Raw genomic sequence first — 27,302 nt, forward strand, 5'->3', positions numbered from 1 at the left:
TTTTTTCCAAGCTAATTAGCTTTGTAGAGCTAATTTGCTTAACTTGGCTAATTGCTCATATGTACTACAATGGTTGGCTAGTAGCTAGAATTTTATGAAAATTGCAAGCTAGTCCCTACATGTAACCATTGGAGATGCTCTTAAAAGCTAAAAATGTTACATTAAAAACTCGTGCTTTGTACATTAAAGGTTTAATCACCGACTCACCGATATAGTCAATGAATGGTTAAAACTGAGTGTCTGTGTATGATATGTCTCAGGTTCGAATCACCCGCCTCATTAATTTGTATTGTCATTAAAGCTCATACGCAACCAAAAAAAAAGTCGTTTTCCCCTTTATAATAGAAAATGATAAAATTTGACTTTATGATACAAATGAAAAATTTCTCTCAAAAATATAAATAAATACAAATAAAAATTTAGACAATTAACTAATAATAGTTGAGTAACTTTTAAAACATACGACCGACGTTCGTATGCATAAGATCGTTGATATCAACCATAAAAATATAAACTATTTTAGTATTTTATTATAAAACATACTACGTATATGTTTGATTGAAATGTACTGAACATAATCATCTGATAACTATATGTAACTATTTTTTGATTAGTTAGTGGAGTACCGACTACCGAGTACTACACAACTACTATTTCGTTATTTGATATGAAGTTAATAATATACATAAAAAATAAAAATAAAAATAAAAATAAAAACAAAAATAAAAACCATCGAATTAAGTATTCATCACTCATCCATAATTAACATAGTTTCTAAAAAAAGGTGCGCAAGTAACCACAACCTTCCTTTTCTTTCCTCAATTTAGTAACTATATGAGTGATTGATCCGCCATTGTTGCGTAATCTTTTTGCATCGTCATGTAACTATCTAATTTAATCTTCTTATATTTCTCTAATATAAATTTTTTTCAACTTGTTTATTCTGATTTATTTATTATTTATTACGGAGTAATTAAGAATTGGTTGTTTTTATTTTTTGTTTTTTGGGCGAAATTCTGAAAAATTTGTCTGTTTTTTAATTTTAATATTTAAAGTATTAGGGTTTGTGGTAAATGATAGTGAATTGTGTTGTGGGTTCAAATCAAATTGTAACCATGAAACGAATCAAGAGATTGATCTCCGTTCTACCCGAAGAGCTCAAATTTTCAAGTAAGATGCCCCTTATTTATTTTTCATTAATTTATGTTTTTATTATTTGTGTTTAATTTTATATAGTAAATTATTGTTGTTGATTTTGATAGAACTTCAAGGACGCACACAGAATTTTTGATGGACCAGAATAATATAACAAAATTATATTTTAATCATTTTGATTAATAAAACTCTGGTTTCTACCCGTCATATTGTGGGAGCTCTCTTGATTAGCCCACCTTGCACATACAACATATTTATAGTTGTTGTGTCCTGGTTTCTAGATTTCTCTACACTATCTAATATTACATGTTACCTATTTCCACATCACACGTCTAAGATACTTCTAGATACATACCACTCAACTTTTCATTACATATCTCGAATTTTCTAGAGTAAGCTATAATATATATATATATACTTCCTCTGTTCTTTTTTAAATGACACAATAATTTATGCACGTTTGCCAATGCATGATTTCAAACGTTTATATTTCCAATTATGGATAAGAAAAAATTATAAAAAGTTGATATTTAAAAAATATTTATTGAGACGAATCTAATAAGACTCCACACGACTATGTTTTTTCTTAAGTATAAATCACAAAATAAAGTCAAAGGAGCTTGTGTGAATAGTGTCATAAACTCAATTGTGTCATGTAAATAAGAACGGAGGAAGTATATCGACCATAGTGTTTGATTTATGCTGATGAATTACTTTCCAATGAACTAATCAAAGTTATTATGGTTTTAATGGTTGATCTACGGTGCAAGAGATACTTTCCAATGAAACTATAATAGGCAATTGTGTAATTATGACCTAAAATTGAAAGTGATTATGATTGTATTTTCAATCATACTCTTACATTGATTATTGATTGAAGAGTGAATAGAGAATTGGTAAACAAGGATATGGTGTTCCGGTGATATCTTGGTGAATTGTTAGGGAAGTGATAAATCCAAGGAAAAATTTACTTCTTCCAAGGAAATCCACATTTTTTTAAAGGCGATTTCCTTGGAAGAAGTGAAATTCTTCCTTGGATTTATCATTTCCCGAATTGTTAGTATGAGGTAATATTTTAAGGGTAGGGTCGTAGGGATATTTGTGTTGTAAAAGGTCTTGCACGAACACCTTTTACCTTTTCGTAACTTTTAATATATTTTGATGAACTTTATATTATATTAAAATAAGTTGATTAAACATTTTAAAGAATTAAATGATTAACTTTATACATGATTAGTAATTTGAATAAATATTTTTTATTAAAATGTAAATAAATAACTTTTACATAGAAAAATGTAACTTTTAATAATTTTGAGTTAACTTTTAATCAGGTTTACAATATTTATTGTATACCACTTGTAAATAAGATTTGAGTTGTACGGGGTATATTAAATTTCGTCTTGTTCTTGACTCTTGTTTGTTTGTTTGTTTGTTTGTTTTCCCTGTTGCTAATTTGCTATCTTTCCAACAGTTGAGCTTAAAAAGCAAAGCTATTGTGACATGAAAGTTACTAACAGAACAGATCAGAATGTTGCTTTTAAGGTAAACCCTTCACATACCAAAATTTCTACTACATCTATCTGATGTTGTTTGCAACAATGTTTAACGTTTTGATATCAAAATGAGGGATTATACTTTCTTATTATAAACAGGACAAATCGACTATTATCTTTCTTATCCATAATTGAATGTTTAACGTTTTTTGCCAGGTTAAGACCACTTCCCCGAAGAAGTATCGTGTATCACCCAATGCTGGTATTATTCGTCCTCGGGGTTCATGTGTTATAAGAGGTAATTAACTAATATTACCTTTTAGACTTTTGCTTGCCAAAAGGCTCATGATTATATAGTCTAAGATTTCACATCTCGTTTGGTGCTGGCAATCCGTGGACTATGGACCATGGTGCACATAGAGCATAGTGCACCATGTGTACAAAAAGAACACATGTGCATAAACAAAAGAACATGACACTACGACAAAAGAACATGCAATATAATGTTTTACTTTTTTGTTATAAGAAATCACAATTTTATTAAAAATATAAAAAAATATATGTTCATGTTCTTTTTACATAACCATATGTTCTTTTAATTATATACTAATGTTCTTAAGGTGCACCATGCTCTAGGTGCACCATGGTCCACCTTCTAAATTGCGGACTATGGACAACTCTCAATTCTCCTTAGACAACTCTTGACAATCCGTGGACTATGGACCATGGTGCACATAGAGCATGGTGCACCATGTGTACAAAAAGAACACATGTGCATAAACAAAAGAACATGACACATGGTGCACCTTCTAAATTGCGCCATAAATGGTGTCAACGGGAATGAATTTGTAAGGAATATCATTATGTATTCTCATGGTAATGTTATTTCACTCAAAATTATCTATATTTCTTCAAAAGTTTCCCTACTATTCATTACCATTCGTGAGTTATTTGGCAGAAATGCAAATTTATGAAGAAAATGAGAGAAGGTTTCATTACCATAGACATTATGATATCATTTTTCTGTCAAATGACACTAAAAAATTTATTCTCATTCACACCATTTATTATCGGCTACTAAAAAGGCCGTCACTACCGAATCAACTATTGTTAAATACCTTGTTGACACTTAGATAGTTAGATATCTTCTTATGTTTGCTTGTAATTGTCAATAAGCTTCAGTTAGTAAACACTTGTAGTGACATTTTATGGACTTTAAACTGGAAGTGAGATATTTTTTTAGGATGTTTGTCACTTTATGGTACTAGTCTCAATTCTCCTTAGACAACTCTTAATGCACAACAGTTTTTCCAGTTTTTCAAGAATATGCTGTTTTGAGGCTATAACTGATAGCACAGTTTATATCTGATGCAAACATCTTCAACAGTTGGCTGTTATAATTTGTATATTTCTGCATTCATTACCTGTTTGAAGAATTCTATTGATTGTTTGAAAAACAATTGGAATTTCAGTCACTGTTCAGGCCCAACAGGAATATCCTCCAAATATGGAATGCAAGGATAAATTTCTTCTTCAAAGCACAATAGTGCCTCCGAATAGTAAACTTGATGATCTTTCACCTGAAATTGTAAGAAAATCGATGGGGCAATGTTTTTTCATGGATCCTAATTTGTTTAGGCCAAAACATATATGGTTTCCATGACTGATGTGTCTGAAATTCTGAATATGAACACGGATCTAGTTTAACAAGGGCGGTGGAAGGATCGTTCAGGAATGCAAACTCGACGTTGTGTATGTCTCAGCAAACTCAGATCAGGTAATTAAAACACCAGTTAAATAAGCCTAGCCTGGAATAGGCATGTAAGAGCAACTCCAATGGTTGAGAAAAAGGACTAGCTTGCAAATATTAAAATGTTAAGCTAGTAGTTAGACCATTGTTGCACATTTTCTAAATTAGCTTTGTTTGGCCAATTAGCTTTGTAGAGCTAATTAGCTTGAAAATTTGTCAGACACATATTTTGCATATTTTGCATGAAAACGTAAAAACAAAATACAAAAAATAATAATTCAGAAGTAGCTAACCAATGGAGCAACAAATAGCTGAAAATTGTATACCTTAAAAAGTTGATGTGGCATTCCAAGCTATAAATGATTTAGCCAACCATTGGAGTTGCTCTAAGTATGTTCTTAGTATTTTCAAAATTAGGGGTGCGATCTATTCACCTAATTTTTCAGTTATTTTTAGCTGAACTTACCGAAACTTATTTTAGTTATAAATTGTACTTGACCAACCCTTATTTTTCTTGAACTTATCTAAACTTATTTTTCCTGAAATGAGTGGAAGTAAGGTGAACAGAACAAAGCCTAAAATGCACGATTCCTCCTAAAATGAACTTATATGAACTACATTTTCGTAAAAAAAAAGGAGGTAACAATATCTCTTATAGAAGCTACACCCAAATATAAACTGCTTAAACAGGATGAAATCTGTTTTTTCTTTCTCTTTTTGTTGTAGCATGTGAAAAAATGGGTTCGATTGTTGCATACTTGCATACATGCATTTATTTTTTGTTGTAGGATGTGAAAAAAATGGGGTCGGTCATTCACCTGGGTGCATTATCTCTGAAACCTCCCTTAGTTTAGATTTCTTCCCATAGTCGTCATTTTGAATAAACTAAGATATTGGTAATGCATTACTGGTACCCAACCTCAGTTTTAAAACTCCTCTTCTATTAACATGTATTTCTATCTCTTGATAGAATCAAGAATTGCAGCGCGTGAAGAAAGAAAGAGATGCAGCTATTCAAGAAAAGCAAAAACTCCAACAGGAATTGGTAAGGGCTGACGGGCTTTGGTTTAAAAATTCTTAGGTGCACCCTGGTGAACCGTGTCGTGCATCAGATGGCACAAATTAGAAGGTACACCGGTTGTATGTAGTTCTACATGCAACCGGGTTAAAAGCACATTTTACATATTGAAAAACACATTAACGATTTAAAAGCACATGCTTATATATTTTCCATTTCTTTTTACTTGCAAAACTTTGCTTTTCATTTGTAACAATGCGCTTTAAAACTGTAAAAAGTGCTTTTAATTTGTAAATATGTGCTTTAAACTATAAAAATATGCTTTTAAGGCAATTGCTTTTAAGGGGTTAAAAGTATAAAACGAACCGGTTGCATGTAGAACTACGTGCAACCAGGTATAGCTTCTACCAATTGATCAGATGGTGCTTTACGGTCATTTGTGGCCCCTTTCACATTTTCTCCTCATATGTAAGGGAAAATTGTAAGAGGGTGCACCGTTCACCTTAGATATGTTGCCTTTGGTTTGAAGATCTATTTGTTTTGTCGCTCTCCTATCTCCATGCTTACTTATGTTATTATCTCTTGGATTGAATCAGGCTTTGCAACGACAAAATCCGCAACCCCGCCTCAATTCTGTAAGCAACTGCTGCCTTTAACGCGTTGGAACTATTTGTTCAGTCAATTCTTATCTGTTATAAATTACGGAGTACTCTACAAGTGAGATTGTGAGGAAAAACCCGGCCTTTACTTTAGACCATAAAAATGTTGCATGGAGTATGTAAGTATGTTTGTGTACTACAATGAGAGTCTCTTAGTATGTTTTTTCCCTCTTTCTGAAAGGTCAGATGCTGAAACTAATGCAATTATAAAGTCATGAAATGCTTGAATTATTATTATTAGATCTAACACAAATTTATAGGATACTACTAATTTACTGAGCACAAATTAAATTGCTTATCTGTTAGAAGTATTGATCTTAGTTTTACACTTCGCTGGTTTAATATGAGTTGATCACTAATGTTTCTATGTTTCTGGGATGATTCAGGGAACGCACAAGATACACGCACAATACAAGCACTGGACAATCTTTTGTGTGCGGATATCATGGGCGCGCTCAAGTACGCGTTCCAGATAAAACTTTTTGTCTCCACGAACTATGAAATAGATTATCTTCACTAGTTTAGAATACAAATAATTCTTTGCATAGCATATATTCTACTCCTACCTTCATATTTTTCATTTGCATACAGAGTATTGACTGCAGAAATGGTATGCACTGTTGTATTCTTTTCTTCCTGTTCCTTCTGGTTCTCCTGTCATCTTTCTCACCTTGTATTTTGTCTCTTTTAGATGTTGAATAGGATTAGTTTCTGGTGGTTCAAGGATCAGGTTCAGTTTGAGAGTTATGTAATGGCTGAAATGTGTTTGTCAACCTTACTATGTATAGGGGCTGAAAGTCACTTCAAGAAATATAATTTGACCATTAGAAATTTGATGTCACTTGACAGAATCCAACCATTCCCTATCTTAACCTGCTGTCGTAGATTAATTGGTTTTTTTGAGTAAATGCTTAATGTCATGAAAATGGTTTTTTTTTTTTAGACTTCTTGAAAAGGGTTTGTTAAGCAGGGTGCCTCTGTTACAATTGCATAACTTAATAACGAATCAACGTCAGAAGACGTGAAATCGTATAAAAACTTGCAGAAGAAAATAGTGATAGATGGTATCTTCTAATTTCATAATACTTGTTCATAATTTCATAAAATAATACAGCCATTGCGGCGAGCAGTATGGAGTCTGCACAGCATCAATCATCATTGTATGAGAGTAAAGATGGCCGTGTTTCTGGCAAAAACAAAAAGATGGGCTCCAGGTCAAGCCCATAGCTGTGGGCCTAAACAGGCAAGGGCATTGCCGGACCGATAACTTTAATAAGGGTTCAGGCCCATCCCTTGTGTCCTCGTGGCTGGTCTAGCCGTCGTGTCTAAACCTAATTTTGCCAAATTTAGCATGATTTGCCGTGTCGCACCTTGTGTTTTTCCAAAAATATGCAGCCTAAGCCTGGCCCGTGGCTATGTGCGAGGGTCAGGCTGAGCTTTTTAGTGCCAAGCTGGGTTGGTCTTTGATAGAGTATAAAACTAATATTGGCTTCAACCATAAGCTTAAGCTTTTGGTTGAGTTGGTCCTTTGACATGGTATCAGAGTCAACGTGACGCAAAGGTCACAGGTTTCGAATCTCATCCACCCCTCCTTTCAAAGTGGAATATTTCACGCTAGGTATGAGGAGGCCTATGCTGCATCCACACTTTCATGTGAGGGGGCGTGATAGAGTATAAAACTAATATTGGGCTTCAACCATCAGCTTAAGCTTTTGGTTGAGTTGGTCCTTTGACAGTCCTTGGTCAGCCCGTCTCACAGCCATCTTTAATAAAAACTGGGCTGGATTTATCTATCATATTCAACACAAATTTACAACCCGATGTTCTGATTTCTGAATCCACCAGTATCAAAAAGCCCTCATATTCTCACGATAACCCTCTTGTAGAGTTGGGGAAGAATCCCTGATTTCAATTGCTAAACCTGACAACTGGAAATGGAACACCTTAACGCTTGGTTACCCCATTAATTTTCATTACCACACAAATCACGCATCATCAAATGTGGTTCTTATGAATTTGTGGTGAAAATTAACAAAGAATGAACAGACCAAGTATTTGTAATGAAGATGCATTACCTTGACAGCTGACATTTTCTTGGGGAATTTCATACCAAACACATTTCCCCTCATCATTCCTTTGGGTTATAACCTTGTGCCAAAACAAGTCTCTGCATCCAAGTGCTGCATATATTGACCATTGAGCAATGACAGTTGGCTCCTGGCTCGAAGAGGTCACGCGATCAAGTCCCCCACCAGGTCTGTCGAGGTATCTCCGTTACCCAGAAAGGAATGGTCATGAATATACGAACAAAACCTTTCGCCTAGTGTGGTTTTCTTTCTATAATGAATCAGTCACCCATATAATCTACTTTGGGTAAACGGATTACTGTACAACCGAACCTTACAATGAGAATCTACTTCATAAATTTACAGGAGTGATTAAATTCTCTTTGGAAGGTTTTACAGGTTCACATAACAAAGGCAACAATGAGTTGCTTTTAGAATCCTGACTTGGATCTTGTCTCAGTAATCTTTTTTTATGGCCTGAAACTCTAGCAAAGAACTCGTGATTCAGAGCTTCTTCTGCAGTGATCCTCAATCTCGGATTCACAGATAAGCACTTCTCAAGTAGATCAAAGAGTGAATCAGGGATAACCTCGAGAAGGTCTTGTCTCTTCGTGTTTGTCTTATACCAATCTTTAACTGTCATTGACTGTATGTATCGTACATCCAAAAGTTCCTGCAAATTTTGTCCAATTCGAATAAGACTTCACATTTGAAGTTCAAGAGAAATTCTTTCATTTAAAAGATAACTAGTGTGTGGCCCGAGAGATGTCCTGATTGCTACTTTGAATAATTAAATTCAAGATTCTTCACTAGCTTAATATTTGACCAAAATACATGTAGTCATGCCATAAAAGTGAAAAAGTTCATTAAATTCATTAACTACACATGTACACTACGTCATTCATCATGCCAAATAATTTTTCAATTAGATCATCCGTTTAATTTAATTTCTAATGAAATTAAATTCTTCAAATTAATAAACACCAAATTAGATATATGCATGGCCTTTTTATTATTGATGCTTATGAGACTTATGATATCATGTTTAATTCATAGTTTTCCTAATGCTTTAATATTATTTTTATTCCAATATAGTCCATAAGAAATAAAAAGGTAACCTAAAGATTTAGTTGTTTTAGACATCATGTTAACATGTATTTATACATTAATGTGCATGGATAAACAACAATTAGTGGATGGTTAAGATGGTAATGAGAGTTATTTTCCAAACTTACTTCGCAATGCCTTTTAATATATTAGTATAGATGAGGATAAATTTTTCAAAAGTAAATGAAATTAATTACCACTGGAAAGGAAGATTCGCGGTTGTGTAACTTGGCTACTTCCCACAGCTCTTCGTTTCCCTTCATGTTCACTATTTCTTTCATGTTTCTACAATGAGGGAAAAAAACAGTTAAGAGTTGTTTTTCTGTGTACAAATGAAAACATAATTTAGAGAGTGAAAACTGCTTACTGTTCTGGGTCACCATTAAAGGGCATTCGTCCACTTAGTAAGTAAAGTAAGGTAACACCAGCTGACCAAACATCCACCTTGGGACCTTGGTGCAAAGACCGGAGCAAGACCTACAAAGATATGGGGGACAATGTACACGATCAAGTAATTGGTTTTTTTTGCAATAAAATTAGAGGAAAGATGTATCTCTTTGGAGAGTACAGTACGATGACAAGTAATTGGTTTTTTTGCAATAAAATTAAAGGAAAGATGTATCTCTTTGGAGAGTACAGTACGATGAAAGTTTTAAGCCCCCAATCTCCCACCCCTTCTTTGCAAATGACCTCATTTTATTTGCGAATGACAAAGTACACGAACAAGTAAATGATTTTTTGTAATAAAAGGAAAGTTGTAACTCTTTGGAGAGTACAGTACAATAAAGTTGTAATCCCCACCCAATCTCCCACCCCTTCTTTGCAAATGACCTCATTATATTTGAGGAAGACTCTAGGAGCCAGATTAACCGGCAATAGGCATTGCCAATTCGTCATCCTCCCGATTCTAGAGGTTTATGTATGATAAACAGGAAAGCTAAAAACAAGTTTCAAATGTTCCAAAAATCTCGTCTAATTGATATTGATGGAGATAGTGAAGGAAGGACTGAAAGAAACATTAGGAGGTCTATGTGATTCAAAAACAGCAAGCAATGGCGTATCTTCTTGATTGCTGGGGTGGGCCTAGCCCCTCCTGGCAAAAATTTCTGTAGTGTATTTTTAGTTCTGCCCCCCTAAATTTTAATATAATTGTATAAATTACATATTATATTGCTTAATTCTTCTATTTCCCCCCTCGTAAAACTGTCCCAGATCCGCACTGATAGCAAGGACACTATTGGAAGACAGTACGACATTTAAAAGACTCACCTCAGGAGCACGAAACCCTTTTGTTCCAGCAGATGGGCCATCTTTATTAACTGGCTTAACTTCTCCTGAGGTAAAGAAAAACACACACACATCACATAAAGGACCATGCAGAAAAGATAGCTCTATTAGCAGTTTTATGCAGTTTTTATGCAGCAGACCTCTATTCTTCAGTGATCCAGCCCCGGAAATGGCAACACCAAAAGAGTGAAAGGGAGTTGGAGAAGGATAAATGACATTTCTATCTGTGGTTCCAGGTGAAGCAGCAACCCTTTTACGGTTAGAAGCTGGAGCTCTTGCACCTCCAAGATTCGGGCTTTCCATTGCTTTTCGGGCCAGGCTGATCAGCTCCTTTCGACCTTTACAAAAAAGGGGCTGGGGTTTCCTCAATCTTTCTGCTGAAGGAGCTCGTGTGCTTGTCATGTCTCTTGTAGAAGTTACGCCGGACCCATCTGCACCTTGGCTTGTTAAGGAATTGCAACGACCTATGTCTACATAGGCCTTTAATTTTTCCAGATCCTTCTTCTTTGGTGCCACATTGGTCTCGAGGGCACGATTGGAGCCACTTGTTGCCCCTGCCTTTAACGGTTCAAAGGATTTTCCGTCCAGAATCTTCTTCTGCTTGTTGAGGGAAGTAGACTTAAAATGTGGTGAAGGAATTTGTTGAGCAGCTGTCACACTGGAAGGTTGTGATTTCTCTGTCATGGCAAAAGGATATATGGTCCCATAAATTTACTACTTTACAGATTCTGAAGAATTTGGAAATAACCAGCAAAAACAATACAGCAAAAGCATGAATAAGAAAATATCTAACAAACTTGACAAAGCACTTGAAAATAACTTCAAGGCTTCAAGTCAATAATGATTTCAATTTGGAAGGTCAACCGGATTGTGTGAACTTCTCTTTTTTTTTTGGTAAGCAGGCAAGAAATTTCATTAACCAATCCATCAAACAGAAAACCATACAAGGCAAAAACAAACAACAAAACAAGGGTTACTGTTTATCCTTTCCAATAAGTTTCTATAAGATCACTTTCATTTTCATTATAAGCCAACTAAGAGTGGCAAATATGAAAAGTAACACAGGTGAAAATAAAAATAAGTTGGACTTGTTAATTTGAATACAGAGCTCATGAAGAAAAACTCACCTATATTCCCATGCTTCTGATTCATATCCTGTAATTAACGAGGAAATGGTAAGCCACATGCTGGTTTTACAAGGCAAAAAACAGTAGGCTTGAAAATGGATATACTGCAGAACTGACCTTAGCAAGATTGAAGTCAATCAGATACCCTTTGCGCGTTTTGCGTGAGAATAGAAAGTTTCCAGGCTTGATGTCTCTGTGAAACACTCCCTGCAAGCACATAACTGTACTTTATTTCTGTATGAAACTACATCTTATCTCTAGGATAACATTAACACCAACAAACTTGTAGGTCTAGTTGGCAGCATTATCGTGTACCTGCTTATGAAGACTAACAAGTGCCCTGAACATACAGTAACCATACAGCTGAAGCTGAAGTATATCAATCTCCTTCTTCAATACCTGCAGCAAAATCAGGATAATGCATAGGTCAGAAAACAATATACCTAAGATACAATGTAATGGAAGATAAAACTCCATACACAACAATTAACTTACTTCGGGCCTGTCATGCTCAACGTGCTCGAGAACAAAGCAATCATAACTTTCACTCTTAATGGAACCTTCATATTTTATCACATAATTCTTTCCCCTGCGAAACAAGATGTCCAAAATGTTCATCTAGTAACATGAATAATGAATTCATCTCATAACAATGAACTACAAAGTCAAGACTGCACATACCCAAATCGTTCAAGCATCTTAAGCTCATTCTTGAGGTGCTGTTTATGAGCATTTTCATGAGGACCTGCATTGCCACAAACAAGCTCCTTGCATCAGGTAGAATATTTGTTTGAATGTTTTGTGCAGCAACTGAAACACATTTGTAGAATAACCTTACAAAAACAGAAACAGCATGTGGGACTATGAGCAACTGCGATGGCTATACATGTCACCTAAATAACAGCCACCAATATTGTCCAAGATTCTTTTTTCTGAAATTCTAAGCCTTTGCAGATTGTGCAGAGTATCTAGTATAATTAGTGGATTACAACTATTTATATCATGTCTTTCAACAAAACAATAAGAACTTCCACTGGTTTGATTAATAAACTACAAGCAGTTACACATCCCAACTACCCTACCAAAAGCTGGAAACAGCAGAGATTCTTGATTTAGGACAAAGTCTGTTGTAAACACTATATATTCTATATATTGAGCTAAACAAGTGAGCTTAAACTTCTAGCACGTTGTTCCAGATACGAAAACAGGCCAGACCCGCCCCTGTAGCTTACTTCCACATAAAAATCTGAATGTATTCGCAGTTCCCTAAAAGAAATAATGCTGCTAGAAAATTGTTGAATGCAAAAAGGTATACACTATAGAGTGCAACATTCAGGTTTCTTCTAATGCATCCACCTACCTGTTATGGGACAGGTATCAAACAACAATAAGTTTTCGCGAACTAGCCATATTCAAAACTCTAGGTGACCTTCATGAAGGCAATTTATAGAGAACAATCAAGGCAAGTAGCCTGCTTTTACTTTAGTTTGCTTAAATTGAAATTAATGTACATGCGTAAAAAAAGGCAAGAGGGATTGTATACTATACAACTCTAGTAGTTTCCGAAAGAAACCAATCCCCAAATAAGAAGCCAATAAAAATTGACAAGAATTTTTATTTCTAAAGGAACCTTCTAAGTTTGATTCAGAATGATCACACAAAGAATAAACTGAAGAAAATGAGGTTTCAACTTCAGCACCGTCAAACAAAAATTCCCTCAAGTAATTGTCACTCTATGTATAATTCAAACTAATTATGGCGCGCTCAAGATGATGAAAATATTTAAGATTAAATAGAATTCTTCAACATGTACGATCACAAAAGGTTTGATATTCAAGAAAGACACAAATGCAAGAACAATCAGATTTAAAATAACAACGATATCACATCAGCAGTATGTTTGTTGTTTCTTACATTTTACGGCAAATTTTAATCCATCGGCATTTCTCCTTGCTCTATAAACAGTGCCATAACCACCTGCAAAGTGAATAAATGTGAATCAGTGAATTTGTGGTATACTTTTCCACATGCGAGCTTAGCAGCTTTCTTACCTGACCCTTCTTCCTCTTCCACTGTGTAAAGCTCAAATTCTGGAAATTTTGACTTGTGTTTATCCTGCAACATAATGCATCAATTATTAAGATACTGAAGTACATGAAGCAGAGATAAACTACACTATAGAGAACTTCAAAAGTGCAAAGAATACACACATCAGCTGCAATTTCCTACCATTTCTATAGAGAACAGGAAGTGCAGTATAAGAAGACTGAAAAGGAGCAAGAATAGCAAATAGAGATAATCTATAAATAAAACGAAAGGTGCAATTCAATGTCTTGAGTGGAGTAGTATAAAGATACAATGTGCAAAAAGATTCCTACCTTGGCAGACTTGTGAACATCATCACATGTTTTCTGGATTGGTGCATCATTCTTAGCAATGGGTTTGGGTTTCTCCATCATGGCCATAATCATCCGATGATTTTGGCCTTGGCCTTTCCGTTCTTTATGGATATTATCAACTTTGTTATGACGCATTAACTTGGACAGAGTTTGTTGTTTTTGCGTCCGCCCATCCTGAGAAACATTTTTAAGCACTAAAGATTTTGTATCTGACTTCTGAACACTAAGCTGTGGACCATCAGAAACCAAAGGCAGACTTGTAGATTTGATATTTGTTGGCTCCTCTTTCAAAGTAGATGCCTTACCAATGATTTCCTTGTTCGTCTGCTGTAAGTCTACTGAAGATAAAACCCCAGTACCAGATCCAAACGTAATATTGTCAACTTTATTATGACGCATTAACTTGGACGGAGTTTGTTGTTGTGTCAGCCCATCCTGAGAAACATTTTTCAGCACTAAAGATTTTGTATCTGGCTTCTGAGCACTAAACTGTGGACCATCAGAAACCAAAGGCAGACTTGTAGATTTGATATTTGTTGGCTCCTCTTTCAAAGTAGATGCCGTACTAATAATTTCCATGTTGGTCTGCTGTAAGTCAACTGAAGGTAAAACCCCAGTACAAGATCCAAATGTAATATTCTCAATTCTTCCCTCAGGGCCATCAGAAACCAAAGGCAGACTTGTAGATTTGATATTTGTTGGCTCCTCTTTCAAAGTAGCATCCCTAACAATAATTTCCATGTTTGTCTGTTGTAAGTCCACTGAAGATAAAACCCCAGTACCAGATCCAAACGTAATATTCTCGATTCTTCCCTCGGGACCATCATCATCAATCAATGGTTGTTCATTCAAGTCCAATATTTTTGTTACACGCGTTGGACTGTGTCTGATGTCTTTTGCAGCATCTATACTAGCTGTAGGTTTCACAGGTGAGTTTTTATCATGCTGATTAAGCTCCACACAGAAAGGAACATCTGTAGTTCTACACTCTCTATTTGTTAATTCATGATCAGTTCCATGCATCACAGCTGAAAATTCTGCTACTTTCTCTCTTAGAGAAGCCTCGGACACATCTGGATTATAGTGAAGCAAATCTAATAGTAACTCTTTGGCATAAGAAATATCCATACGCTCTACCATTGCTTCACATTTATTCGTGTCATTGACTACAGATGTGTTTTGCCCATATCCATTTTCCTGATTATCAATATTTAATTGATGCTCCAACAGCCTGACACTAGAATTCACCATAGATGGGGTGGCAACCATGTCACTGATAATTAGTGGATTAATTGATTGGGGAAATCTGTTAAACGGTATTGCATTAGAGGATGTGCTGGGATAAGCACTTTGTAGATCAACTCCCTGCATGAGACGATAAGATAGAAACATAAAAAGATTAGACTACAAAAAAAAGATGAAAACAAAGAAAGTAATTCATCCCCAGTGAAAAGTGACTAAAAAGATCATTGAAGGATAACCAAAGAACGGAAGAATGCCTCCACATGAGCTTGTTTATGTTGACCATCAAACAATTTTAAAATAAAATTATGTAGATATGTTGTGAGCCTGTGAAGTGTAATTGAATTGATGAACTGATCCGACCTGCGTCCAAATTTATGTATGCTGACATAAATAGCCATACGGCACATACCACATTGAAAATTCAGTCCAATCCACTTATCAAAAAATGGAGCAACATTTTATCCTCTCCAAAGACTTCCATGATGGACTTTTACATCTCTTCAGGTCGTACAAGGAGCTTAGGGAGCATCATTGCGAGGGTGATTCTAGTTAGCTAGCTCATAAACAAGGAAAAAAATAATGCTAAAATGCATCAAGCCTAGTCTATTACCATAGTTCACCCACCTAGGGAGCTCTCCTCTTAGCTTTTATCATTAATATTCAGAAAAATACTAACTCTTATCATCTAATTGTAAAATGCCATCAACAAATTGGAAGGGATATACTAAACATATGTATGAGCAAGATATGGAATTCTTTTAAAAAGAGGAACATTAAAAGTAACCTTGGACCACATTTGGATTGGGTCATGGCTTAAAACTACGTTCTAACTAAGCAACCATAGTTATAAACAACTGTCCAACACCAAGAAAAAATTATACTAGATTTTTCAGCCATACGAATGCAATTAGTAGCTCAGCCTTTCCACTTTCCCAGTAAACAAGCTACTACTCCTAATATGTACCACCTTATTCAGCATCCAAATCAAAATCATCTAACATTTTGTGTAATTTAATTTCGCAAACTATCAATTATCAAATTTTCAATAATATCTTGTCAGTCTAGCTAGAAATTAGAAAACCTAAATTTGACTAATTAACAAAATTCTCAACATATTAACAACAGAAATGAAATAGGGAGTATATAAAAGATCTCAAAGAACCGCTATTACCTCAAAACAACCGCTTACTAATGTCGGAGTTACACCTGAGCTCTCCATAACCGGCACATTTTCTGCAATTTTTCAACTAATTAAAATCTGAAAAAAAAAAAAAAAAAAAAAAAAAAAAAAAAAAAACTGGAAAGAGAAGGGCGAAACGTCGATTTCCCTACCGTCAATAGATCTCAAAACCGCTCTTTTCTTCACTACAAGCATCATTTCATTGTCTAGTTTCTTCCTCTTCCTGAAATATGTTCTCGTCATATCGCTACAGCGCAATATTCTCTCTCCGCCGCGGAGTTCAATCTTTGGCATTGAACTGGCGAAGAACTCACCAAAAGATCGTAAAACCGACATTGATAGCCCAACGAATTTGTTCGCAATCAAGTTAAGCGGCGAATTAGGGATAGAGCAGAGAAACACGATGAAGTCCGGCGTAGTTCGGAACAACGAACATTTTGCGGCAAGTTCGTGTGGAGAAACCGGTTTTCCGAGTGATAGAAGAACGGAGACCAAATGCCACGCCTTCTCAGTGCAATTGTAGTTACTGCAATTTGCGAGCTCTGAGCTCCAAATTTGAGTTTCCATGGCGGATTGGAGAACGATCTGGAATCACGGAGACTGAAAAATTAGGGTTTCGGAAGGAATTGAGTTGGAGATTAAGGATTTGCAGGATCCATGGAGGAGGAGAGAGAATGAGAAAGGGGGGAAATGGAAGAGAGAGAAAGGTGTAAGAGCGGGAAGACTGATGAAAAGTTGAAAAACTTGAGAAGTTGAAGGTGTTTAGGTTAGTTTTTGAGATGTGGTAGTGTGAGGTTCCCGCCATCATCTGCTGTGAAATTTCGAATTTTTTGTGTTTTTAATTTTCTTACGATTCTTATCTCTTGTTGATTACACTCCGTCTCCATGATATTTCACTCTTTTTTTTGTTAAAAAATAATATATATTTTACTATTTATTAAAAAACCTAAATAAAAAAATACTCATGTTCTTTTCTCGTAACCAGATGTTCTTTCAATTATATACTAATGTTCTTAAGGTGCACTATTCTCTATGTGCACCATGGTCCACCTTCTAAATTGTCGTCTCCATGTCCTTAATCCGGTCCGGAAGGATCGAGGGATTCTGATTCCTTAAGAAAAAAAAATCGTTTTGAAGCAAAAACTGGTTTTGTTATCAAAAGAAAACGTATATGAAATATTTTAATATTTTATGTTGGTTTTGAATACATCATGAAAACTCATATACATGGCCAATTGGGGTCACCAATGTGACATGTTCCCTTTGATTTTTGATGGACGCAGTCTCGCCCCTTTTTGGTCCCATTGGAAAAGATGTCTTACGTATCAACATCCAAAGGATGAAACCCATAAAATAACCCTGCAAACCGTTGTAAATGTCAAGTGGTACAACACATGATTCTTATCCAATTAAAAAAAAGGTCATACCAATTTATTCCTAAAATAAATTACCAAAACCTCGTATTTTTTCTAGAATGTGAGAGGGTTGTAAATTCACGTGGCGCAACCGTTATAATCGAAAACTTACGGCATGAAGCCATTATATTTAGAATTTTCTCCATGTAAGTGTTTCTTTTAGTTGTATTTTTCTATTTTGCCGAACACACAGTGAGTGTAAAAAATTATACAGACCCGCTCCTCTACATTTATAAACCAATCACCTAACAGAGTAATAGTCACCTTCTTTCTTAAAACACATCCGAAAGGTTTTTAAAATTTTCTTTACCAATCCTTAATTGTTCTTTGCACAAATTAGAGTGGTTGGTCAATAACCTATGTGAGTATCATTTACTCACACGTTCACCCCTCCCACGTAGAGGTGTGTCCATTTGGATGAGAAATCTTGCAACTTGTGCAACAATTTTGAACATCCTTATTGTCCATTCCACAAACCAACATTCGAGTAAAACAAACTCGTTGAAAAACAACAGAAGTCAGTCGACATTTCACATCCCGATACATAGTGCTCACCGTGTATATCGATGAACATTCATTGAGCACCTAACGGAGAAGGATTTTAATGTACACTACAAGTGAAATATTATATTATATGTTCTTTGAAAGTTGAACTGCATATTAATTTACTATATATTCGTTGGGTATGAACGATATGTTCATTTAAACAGTGGCAAGTCTAGAAAAAATGTTTAGTTGGTGCAAAATAAAAAATACAGATTTTAGTGGGGTCAAATAGTTACTTTAATAACAAAATTTAAAGAAAATCCTAAAAATTATAAAGAAAATTATCAAAATTTCATAATTTAAGTGGGGGCAATTGACCCTTGTATTTCTACATTGCATCCGCCACTGCATTTAAAAACAAGACCGGATGCGCAGTAAGCAATGTTCACCTGAGTACATAAACCACATCTCGAAAGTAGAGTTCCTATTAGCAACAACCAAAACATCACAATTCACAAACCCTAACTTTAACCTAACAAGTTTTCTACTAATAACATAAAAACATATCTTCATTATCAAGGTAGGAGTGGACTACCCATCTGGAAACCTAATCCCCCGCTTCAAGAATATGATTCTATACTCATTATCAGGAAGGGCCAAAAAAAGATCACCACATTTAGCCATTTAGGGTCTTGCAAATGAAGGAATTATGTCCTTAGACATTTCCGGCAATTACTAAATATAAATAGGAATTAATTATGAAGATAATAAGTTAATTATTTTAGTAATCATATTTGCTTGCTAGAGAATAAATGTGATTAGCAGGACAATATTGATTGGACCCTACAACTAAAATATATTAATCCTATAAGGTCACACATATAAGCATTAATTGGAATGGGCCCAAAAGGCCCGATGGCAACCGGTCTGTTAAGGGAAGAATGTTGGGCTTTGGTTTTGTGTTAACCTAAAACTCTCACATTATAATAGTTATAATGTCAGGGATTTAGAAATCACGTTCATTCAATATCTGACAAAAGGGAAAACACAAAAACCCTAATTCTATTTCTCTGAAACGCCGTTCTTCCCAAACAAAGCAAGAGATTGATCGTGATCGTTCTCTTCCGTACTACATACGTGGGATTCAATTGGTGCTTGTGGACTAAGTAGAGGAGCAACAAGTGGGGCTCTAAGATCTTTGAAGCTTGCATACGAACGGGAGAACATGCTACAAAGGTGATTATTCTTTCGACTTAATCTGATCTATATTATTGTTATGCATGTGATTCTGTGATAGATGTTAGGAAATTGTTTCCTGAAATTCCGCTATATGCATCTATATGTTCCTACAGTGGTATCAGTTTTAGCCTCTTGCATAATATTTTATGATCATGATTGTATGCAACATTATTATTTTGATTCAATTAAGGGAAGATTTATTTATGGCTTGAATTTGCAAAATTAATATATGATATTAATTGATTGGAATCATTAAATCGTGATTTAATTAATTTTTGCTCAAAATAAATTTATAAAATTCCGAAATTTTTATCACAGGGTCGAAATTAACAGTTAATATCACATAAAAAATTTCGGATTTTTTAAAATTAAATTCGTCAGATTTTAAATTATTTAATGGTTAATACGATTAATCATGGAAATAATTTGTTAACAATTAAAGATTTGATTTTTAATTTGTTAAATAAATCTACTGATTATCCCCTAATTTTTATACAATAGCCGAAATTTTTTGGTAATTTTTTAACTAATTTTCGGAATTTTTGTATATTAATTATTGAATTTGGTTAATTTTTATGTTTAATTCGATTAATCATAAAATTTAAGGATAACAATTAAAATTTTTGATTTTATTTGTTAAGAAAATTCAATAGATCTTCCTGGTAATTTAATTCGAATTTTTCGGATTATAATTGTTATTTTCTTGAATTATTTGAATAAAATGAGATAATTATGCCTTAAATTTTGAATTCTTGTTAGATTTAATTTTAATAAAGAGTTTAAATTGAAATCTAACTTCTAACAACCCTAAAATTCAGTTTAAGGATTGTTAATTTATTCAAATTTTTTTGCCATTATTTTCGGCTAATTAAACCCTAATTAAATTGTTAATCTTTAACAAAAGTTGAATAAAGATTAATTTAATTTAGGTAATTGTTACCCAAATTAAAATAACAACCTCCATGGCTGGGTGGCCACCACCCGCGACGGTGGAGCCACAGTGGAGGGATAATTAGGGCGGCGTTCCGGCGAGGCAGGGGCGGGTCTCATGCCTGCCTGCTGTTCTCTTGCTTTAAAACAATAAAAAAAAAAAAAAAAAAATAAGAGAAAAGAAGAAAGGGGATTTTTCAAAATCAGTTTGAGTACTTGAATTAAAAGTCCAATTGAATGTATCAGCTCTTTTAAATCAGTTTTGGAAGTTGGAAATACAATTAATTTCCAAAAAGTTTGAGTAATTTGATTTTATTTATTTTTATTTTTTAAATTGGAAAATCAGATCTTCGTTTTGAGCATAATTCGTAATTTTCAATGAATGCAAATTCTAGATTAATGAGATTATTCTAGCCATATTTAAATAGTAATTGAATTAAAATAATGTTAAACTTAAATTGTTTAAGTTTTTAGTATTATTTTGGAAATGTTATTTGCTTATTAATAGTTAATAAGTAAATAATTTTTGTCTAATATATTTTAATATTATATGCGTGTATGGAATATTATGATATTTTGTTACAGGCAAGTGACTAGTATGGCCCAAAATAGGATAGAAAATACGATCTGCGTATCGTTTTGTATTCTTGTAAATTTTGAAATACGATCTGCGCATCGTTCTGTATTGTTGTAATTTAATTTAAAAGTTCAAATTAGATTATAAAGTTCGTATTATGAGTTCGATGAAGTAAGAAGGTTCAATCAAAAATTCAAGGATGGAGATCCAAGAAAGATGAACAGAAACCCAAGAAGATTTGAGCTTATTTTTTAGGGGCCATACTAGGATCACATTTATTTTTATGCATTTTATATTGCCTTAAAATGCTTATTGAGTTTATGTATGTGGTTATTTAAAGCAATGTGTTCACTTTTAATTAACCAACATAGTAAACTTAGGTCCCAAAATAATATTGAGTTTAAGTGCTTTTCCATACAACACCTATAAAGCCTTAGATCATGAGTAATAGGTTCTGCCAAAGCAGGGTGTTGCTTATAATTCCGGGGATAGTAGGGTAGGTTTTTGAAACTTACATGTTAATGTTTGGTTTAACTCAACAAAACTATCAAAAGTTTTGGGTTTTGAAGCTAAGAGATAGGAAAATACAAAGAGTTGTTAACCTGTCTACCAAGAGTTATAATCAGTTATAATTAGTAAAATGTTTACTTACCTCGAATACTATAAATTAAAGTAGCAGGGCCAAAGTCCGTTTGATTGTAGTGGGAGGGGATCTTGGTTAATTCTTTATTCAATGGGGACTTCTAATTTTGAATAAAGGGTAGTAGTGAATTGAATTTGTTTAATTGCTACTTTTGATAAACATTATATTGAATCTTGCTTTACTTTTTATTGTAGTTATCATGTCTGGTGCAAACAACTCTACTTTTAACTTGCGCCCTCTAATTGAAAAAGACAAACTGAATGCTACCAACTTCCTACAATGGCAAATGGCTGTGAGAATTGTTCTCAGAGCGGAAGGAAAAGAAAGTGTTCTTGACAATCCTCTACCTGAACCCTTGCCAGAAAATGCTACTGCAGCTCAAAAGCGAGCTAGACAAACTCTAGAGGATAACTCCTTGCAAGTAACATGCTTGATGCTTGCTTGCATGGAACCAGAGTATCAAAAACGTTTTGATGGTCTGGATGCCTACAGCATAATCCAGCAACTGAAAACTTTGTTTCAGAAAAATGCTAGATTGGAGAGATTTGAAGCAAACTGCAAACTTCTGGATTCCAAGTTGGAAGAGGGGAAGCCCGTTGGTCCGCATGTGTTCGATTTGATTGGACATTTTCAGACCATGGAGAAATTGGGTTTCCCTTATCCTAGGGACCTGGCAACTGACATAGTCATCAGATCCTTGCCTGAAGATTTTCATAACTTTAAGTTGAACTTCTACATGCAAGGAGGGGAGGCTACCCTGCAAGAGTTGCATGGTTCACTAATTCAGGCTGAGAGAAACTTACCAAGTAAACCTAAACATAAGGATGTTCTAATGGTTAGTAAAGGTAAGCAGTTCAAGAAGAAAGGGGCTCCCATGAAGAAGAACAAGGGCAAGGTAGTTGCCAATGAGAACTCTTCAACCAAGCCAAAGGCCACTCCCAAGGCTAAGGTAGCTGCTCAACATGAGTGCTACCACTGCCACAAGATTGGTCATTGGAAGAGGAACTGCCCCAAATATCTGGAGGATAAGAATACTGGTGCTTTAACTTCAGGTATTCATAGAAGTTAATTTAGGTACAACTGCTTCTTGGGTATTTGATACCGCTTGTGGATCTCACATTATTGGTAATGTGCAGGGACTAAAAAGAAGTAGGAGCTTGAGCAAAGGCGAAGTGGATCTCCGAATAGGCAATGGAGCAAGAGTTGCTGCTTTAGCTGTAGGAGATTATAGTTTACGCTTGCCTTCTGGTTTAATATTAGAACTTTATAATTGTTATTACGTTCCAGTTATTACCAAGAACATAATTTCTATTCCGATTTTGGATTCGGAAGGTTTTTCATTTCAAATTATGAATAATTGTTGTTCAGCATATTTGAATGGTATGTTCTATGTCTCTGCTAAATTATCAAATGGTTTGTATGTACTAGACTTACAAAACCATATCTATCACATAGAAAACAAGAAACACAAACCAAATGATTTGAACCCTACTTACCTATGGCATTGTCGATTAGGCCACATAAGCTCAAAGCGCATAGAGAAACTTCATAAGGATGGAATTCTCAAATCATTTGATTTTGAATCATTTGAAGTATGTGAGTTTTGCTTAATGGGAAAAATGACAAAATCTCCTTTCACAGGCTCAAGTGAAAGGGCCAATGATCTTTTAGCCCTCATACATACTGATGTGTGCAGACCTATGAGTACTTTGGCTAGGGGAGGGTACGGGTATTTCATTACTTTTACTGATGATGTGAGCAGATTTGGATATGTTTACCTCATGCGACATAAGTCGGAATCCTTTGAAAAGTTCAAGGAATTCCAAAATGAAGTACAAAACCAACTTGGAAAGAAAATTAAAGCATTGCGATCCGATCGTGGTGGTGAATATTTATCTCAAGAGTTTGGTGATCATTTGAAAGATTGTGGAATACTTTCGCAATTGACTCCACCAGGGACACCACAATTGAATGGGGTTTCCAAAAGAAGGAACCGAACTCTATTAGATATGGTTCGGTCCATGATGAGTCTTGCTAACCTTCCTGCCTCATTTTGGGGATTTGCGCTTGAAACAGCGGCATTCACACTCAACAGAGCTCCGTCCAAAGCAGTAGAAAAGACGCCATATGAGATGTGGACTGGAAAAGTTCCAAAATTGTCTTTTCTAAGGACATGGGGTTGTGAAGTTTATGTAAAACGTTTACTTTCTGATAAGCTTTCACCCAAGTCCGATAAGTGTCTTTTTGTGGGTTACCCAAAACAGACTAAGGGATACTACTTCTACAACCAAAGCGAAAACAAAGTGTTTGTTGCTCGCGATGGTGTCTTTCTGGAAAAGGAGTTTATTTCCAGAAAAACAAGTGGGAGTAATGTATATCTCGAAGAAATTCGAGATGAGCAACAAATGGATGAGGTTCACACCTCGTCAGAGACGACCCAACATGAAAATGCTCAGGAGGCGGTGCATTCCATTCATGCGCCTTCTACCGTCCCACTTGGAGATAATCCATGCGAAGTCCCTCAACCTAATGAGGTGGAAACTTCTCCTGTTGTTCCCCAACGTAGGTCTAGTAGGACTGTCATTCCGTCAAAGAGATATATTGATTTCCTTTTGACTGAAAGTTCTGAAATAGAGATTTTAGAACATGAGGATCTATTAGCTACACAAATGTTTTGACGAGTCAAGACTCCGAGAAATGGCTTGAAGCCATGAGATCCGAAATGGATTCGATGTTTGAAAATCAAGTATGGGACTTGGTTGCTTTGCCTGATGGGGTTAAACCCATAGGTTGCAAATGGATTTTCAAACTGAAAAAGGACAAAGATGGAAACATTGATGTCTTTAAGGCAAGACTAGTGGCAAAAGGTTTTAGACAAATTCATGGTATTGACTATGATGAAACCTTCTCACCAGTAGCCATGCTGAAATCCATTAGGATAATTCTTGTGATTGCTGCCTTTCATGACTATGAGATCTGGCAGATGGACGTCAAAACCGCTTTCTTGAATGGGTTCTTGAAAGAGGATGTGTACATGACACAACCACAAGGTTTTGAAGATCCAAACAGTCCAAGAAAAGTTTGCAAGCTTAAGAAGTCCATTTATGGGCTTAAGCAAGCATCCCGGAGTTGGAACCTCATATTTGATGAGGCAGTCAAATCTTTTGGCTTCCTCAGAAATGAAGAGGAATCTTGTATATACAAGAAGTTGAGTGGGAGTAGTATTGCTTTCCTAGTCTTGTATGTGGATGACATACTTCTCATAGGAAACGACAAGACCATGCTTGAGTCAGTCAAGGAATGGCTTAAAAGTTGTTTTTCCATGAAAGACCTAGGAGAAGCTGAATACATCTTGGGAATAAGGATCCATAGAGATAGATCCAAAAGGCTGATTGGACTTAGCCAAGAGACTTATATTGATAAGGTTCTTACAAGGTTCAAGCTGGAAAACTCCAAAAGAGGTTTCATTCCCATGCAACATGGCATTTCACTTGGCAAGACTCAGTGTCCTTCGACACCTGATGAGGTCAAGCGCATGAGTAATGTTCCTTATTCCTCTGCAGTAGGGTCCATTATGTATGTCATGGTATGCACTCGACCGAATGTTGCATATGCTTTGAGTATGTGCAGCAGATACCAGTCAAACCCAGGAGAGGCGCACTGGATGGCAGCAAAGAATATCCTTAAGCCCGTTGGAAGGTCAGGCACTCGGGCCCCTGGCCTTAACAAAGATACGCCGTTGTGTATAATAAGTCACAGGCTCAAACCCCCTCTTACTATTTGTAATTTGAATCGCCCTTATGACTCGTTCACAATACAAATGCGTTCACAATACAAATGCAATTAGTAGATCAAGTCATTCCAGTAATGTAACTACTTGTATAGTTGTATACTTATATGTAATGTCCTTATTCATCTTTGAGCAACAAAATTATCAAACTTTTTGTACCACGTATATAATTTCACATGTTATCAATCGTCGAAGCTTCCGTAAATTACTTATACCAATTCAACAAAAAAGCTAGAATCGGCAAATTAAGAAGATTATGAACATTTTAACAGCAGAAAAAAGGTGAATAAGAAGCGTTTACCAAATTTGGAGTTGCAATTGATCTCGCCGTATCTACATTATCCGCCACGTTATCTGCAATCCATCATAATTTTCAACTAATTAAACTCTTGAACTTGAACTTGTAATTGAAATTGAAATTGAAATTGAAATAAAATAGAGGAAGACGAAACGATTAATTTCCTACCACCAACAACAGATCTCAAACCAGCTATTTTCTTCACTATCCGTATCTTCTCTGGTTTCTTTTTCTTCCTGAAATGCGTACTCGGGCCATCATGCGACTTTCTCTCTCCTCTATCCACTTGAAGGTTAATCTTCGGCATCAAACTAACAAGCGGCGAAATCAGAAAAAATATCGGAAAGCCGATACCGATAGCCCGATTCTGTTGTTAACGAGCAAATTAAGCGGCGAATTTGGGATTTAGCAGAGAAATTCGAGAGTTCCAGTGTTGTTCGGAACAACGATCGAAGACTAGTGAATAGTGATGGTGTTGAAACTTGAGAAGATGAACTGTTGAAGTTATTTTTTGAGATGTAGTACTGTGAGAGTGTGAGGTTCCCGCCATCGTGTACTGTGAAATTTCGAATTTTTCGGGCTTTTACCCCCTTTTTTTCCTCTTTATTACGAAAGAGAGTTGGGCTAGATTGACGTTTGAGGTAGAGGTGATCAAAGTTCGGGTCTGGTTCGATCAAGTTAGGACTAACTTTTGCATTGAGAATCAGACCTCACAAATTCTTATTTACAAAGGGTGTACAATAAATATTGTACACCTAAGTAAATGTTAACACAAAATGCTTAAAAGTTAAGCTAAGTTTTTTCATTTTAGTAAAACTTATTTCTTCAAAATCACTAATAATGTATAAAATTAATCATTTAAACATTTAATATGTTTTCTATCAACTATTTTTTACTAACATAAAAGTTAATCAAAACTAGGTTAAAGTTCCAAAAAAAATGGGTAAAAGTTATCTTGTTGTACAATAAATTTATTGTACACCTTGTGCGCGCAAGACCTTTTGATCAAACCCCGGTTATTTTGAGATTTTGAGGTTATTTTAATAGGCAAATATGACTTATTTAAGGTTTTCTTTGAAAAACGTATTATTTGATCATTTCACTGGAATAACTTCTACGATCACATGTTTTATGCGATCTTACCAGACAGACTGTTTTTATTACAAAATTTGAATGCGACATAAACTGGAAAAGTCTATTAGCAGTCCAGGTTAAAGGGGATAAGTTGGTATGATCATTACATAATTACCTTTTAAAAAAAATCATCATAGAATCTATTACTATATACTAAAAGAGACACTAGGAATGACACGTGTTATTTCCTGGTGTGATTTTTTTCGCCAAAATATTTATTTTTATTTTTTTAAAATAATAAATTACATTACGTTTTTTTAGGAAACTAAGATAAAAATATATTTTAATTACCATAGATGTGTAT

The 27,302-nt window shown here is 35.0% G+C and overlaps 2 protein-coding genes across 3 annotated transcripts; one reads left to right on the top strand and one right to left on the bottom strand.

Moving 5' to 3' along the window:
- The first annotated feature begins 754 nt into the window (after nucleotides 1-754).
- Nucleotides 755-6,702, top strand: LOC110781341 (vesicle-associated protein 2-1-like). The gene is made up of 8 exons (XM_056833353.1): nucleotides 755-1,170; nucleotides 2,627-2,697; nucleotides 2,865-2,946; nucleotides 4,121-4,236; nucleotides 4,351-4,425; nucleotides 5,369-5,443; nucleotides 6,013-6,051; nucleotides 6,462-6,702. The coding sequence occupies exons 1-8, from the start codon at nucleotides 1,074-1,076 to the stop codon at nucleotides 6,549-6,551; spliced, it is 645 nt and encodes a 214-aa protein (XP_056689331.1). The 5' UTR covers nucleotides 755-1,073; the 3' UTR covers nucleotides 6,552-6,702.
- Nucleotides 6,703-7,133: 431 nt separating this feature from the next.
- Nucleotides 7,134-26,380, bottom strand: LOC110781783 (uncharacterized). 2 transcript variants are annotated; one of them, XR_002531834.2, is made up of 18 exons: nucleotides 26,033-26,380; nucleotides 25,868-25,920; nucleotides 16,639-17,071; nucleotides 16,478-16,539; nucleotides 14,041-15,426; nucleotides 13,714-13,777; nucleotides 13,577-13,639; nucleotides 12,344-12,407; nucleotides 12,158-12,251; nucleotides 11,978-12,061; nucleotides 11,780-11,869; nucleotides 11,663-11,690; nucleotides 10,676-11,212; nucleotides 10,518-10,582; nucleotides 9,616-9,725; nucleotides 9,446-9,533; nucleotides 8,151-8,814; nucleotides 7,134-8,003 (listed from the first exon to the last, which is right to left on the bottom strand). XR_002531834.2 is itself a non-coding variant. In XM_021985836.2 (17 exons), exons 1-17 carry the CDS (start codon nucleotides 26,169-26,171, stop codon nucleotides 8,494-8,496), a joined length of 3,681 nt encoding a protein of 1,226 aa, XP_021841528.2. In that variant the 5' UTR covers nucleotides 26,172-26,380; the 3' UTR covers nucleotides 7,134-8,493. The 2 variants fall into 2 exon arrangements, 1 of the variants encoding a protein (XP_021841528.2); XM_021985836.2 differs by having other exon boundaries at nucleotides 7,134-8,814.
- Between the last annotated feature and the right edge of the window lie 922 nt (nucleotides 26,381-27,302).

This window comes from Spinacia oleracea, chromosome 6 (assembly GCF_020520425.1).
Source record: "Spinacia oleracea cultivar Varoflay chromosome 6, BTI_SOV_V1, whole genome shotgun sequence".
NCBI classification, from domain to species: Eukaryota; Viridiplantae; Streptophyta; class Magnoliopsida; order Caryophyllales; family Amaranthaceae; genus Spinacia; species Spinacia oleracea.